At 37.4% G+C, this 1622-nt stretch overlaps 1 protein-coding gene across 1 annotated transcript; it reads left to right on the forward strand.

Annotated features, from left to right (window-relative positions):
* Positions 1 to 363: 363 nt before the first annotated feature.
* On the forward strand, positions 364 to 1577 carry LOC106940946 (G-protein coupled receptor 4-like; the record flags this gene model as incomplete). Its single annotated transcript, XM_015023840.1, has 3 exons — positions 364 to 771; positions 972 to 1132; positions 1220 to 1577. Coding segments are annotated over exons 1-3 (672 nt in total), but the record flags the coding sequence as incomplete, so codon positions are not given.
* Positions 1578 to 1622: the final 45 nt, after the last annotated feature.

Genomic DNA, 1622 nt, shown 5'->3' on the forward strand with positions numbered 1-1622 from the left:
GTAGAAAGTAGCCATTATTAAATCTACTTAAGTAAAGTAACGAAGTACTTGTAAGTTTGTCTTGTCCGTAGAAATGACTTCCCACCACTGATCCTGGGTGAAAAATAACTTTTACCCCCAAACCTGATGCATCAGCATAAATGAACAAAATAACAAACCATTCAGATTAAACACATATAAACTGCCGTCTCACTCTAACATTTAAATTGTTCCAGTTAAATGTTTGCTAATGCAGGGTTGTTCATTAGAACCTGAATTGAAACATGTCCATTGGTCAATACAGAGAAGTAAATCTTTAAAACACTGAATGTTTGGCTTTCTCTGGTTGGAACAGTGAATATTTCCATGTTGGACCCAGTTAAGGAAAACCCAAAGAACAACATATAAACTTTGATAATTGAGAAATATGTCCACTTTTACCAATATCATTTGATATCATTTAGATTCTGATGGTAAAATGTCAGGAATTACATGTTATACTGAAACGTTTAAAAATTATTTACACCTTTGTCTCTTTGGTTTACAGTCACTCCTGTCATCAAACTCCTGGTTCAATACTGAAGGACTGAAGAGTTTAACTTTAACACATCTGAGGAGAAAAGTTTCAATTACAGCAACATGAGCCTCAACAACAGCGACACTCATGATGGCTATAATAATGACATCGATTATGAACATTTGCTAGATCAAATCCGACGATGGGTGAATTGGATCACCATTGGAATTGGACTTCCTCTAATTCTTATAGTGATGATTGCAGTTGTTTTCCAGGTGAGTTCAGTATAATTGTAACTTATTTATTCATAACTTATTTGACTCTCAGCCTGATATTTAAACTGTGCTTCTCTCTTGTCTCAGGTTTAAGTTTGTCTTGTCCTTAGAAATGACTAAAATAAGTGGAACAGGAAACATCCAACATGTCCAGAATATTTTTAGTCATTAACATTTTTTCTCTGTTGACTTTCTCACAGGTGAAAAAGGGTCAAGATGCTCCAGTCTATGTCATCAACCTGCTGGTCTCTGATCTCATTCAGCTCTGCTGCAGGATGTCATCAGTAGTAAATTTATTTCGCATCACATTTTATGCTGTATTGGTCAGTGTTGGATTCATGGTGTGCATCTCTTGTGAAAGGTATGTTTCCATGTTTCTCTTCTGTCTCTCACTTCAATCTGCCCTTAATAATCTTCAGAGACTAAACATCTGTATCTGTTACTACAGGTATCTGGTCATTGCCAAGCCACTGTGGTACAGATTCAGGAGAAACATCAAGACATATGTGGTGGTCTGCAGTCTGGTCTGGATACTTCCTGTTGTTTTTCTGATAATGATTTATGTGGCTCCTGGTCTGCCAGAAGTCATCATCTGCACAGTTTTTCTCCTCCTGCCCTTTCCGTTGTTCATCTTCTTCTTGGTTGGGACTATCAAATCTCTCTCTGGAGCGCTTCGTGTCCCAGCAGATGAAAAACGACGAATCGTAGCCATTCAGGCCGTGGTGCTGCTTAATTACACTCTGCTTTATCTGCCCATCATCATTTTGTTTCTGAGTAGTTTTAAAACCTTCCACATTATTAAAAATGTGCTTCATGCTTGTATTTATCTTAGTCCGCTTGCAGACACAACT

Source organism: Poecilia latipinna, unplaced genomic scaffold (genome assembly GCF_001443285.1).
Source record: "Poecilia latipinna isolate Pla-1442-1.1 unplaced genomic scaffold, P_latipinna-1.0 Scaffold3427, whole genome shotgun sequence".
Classification (NCBI taxonomy): Eukaryota; Metazoa; Chordata; class Actinopteri; order Cyprinodontiformes; family Poeciliidae; genus Poecilia; species Poecilia latipinna.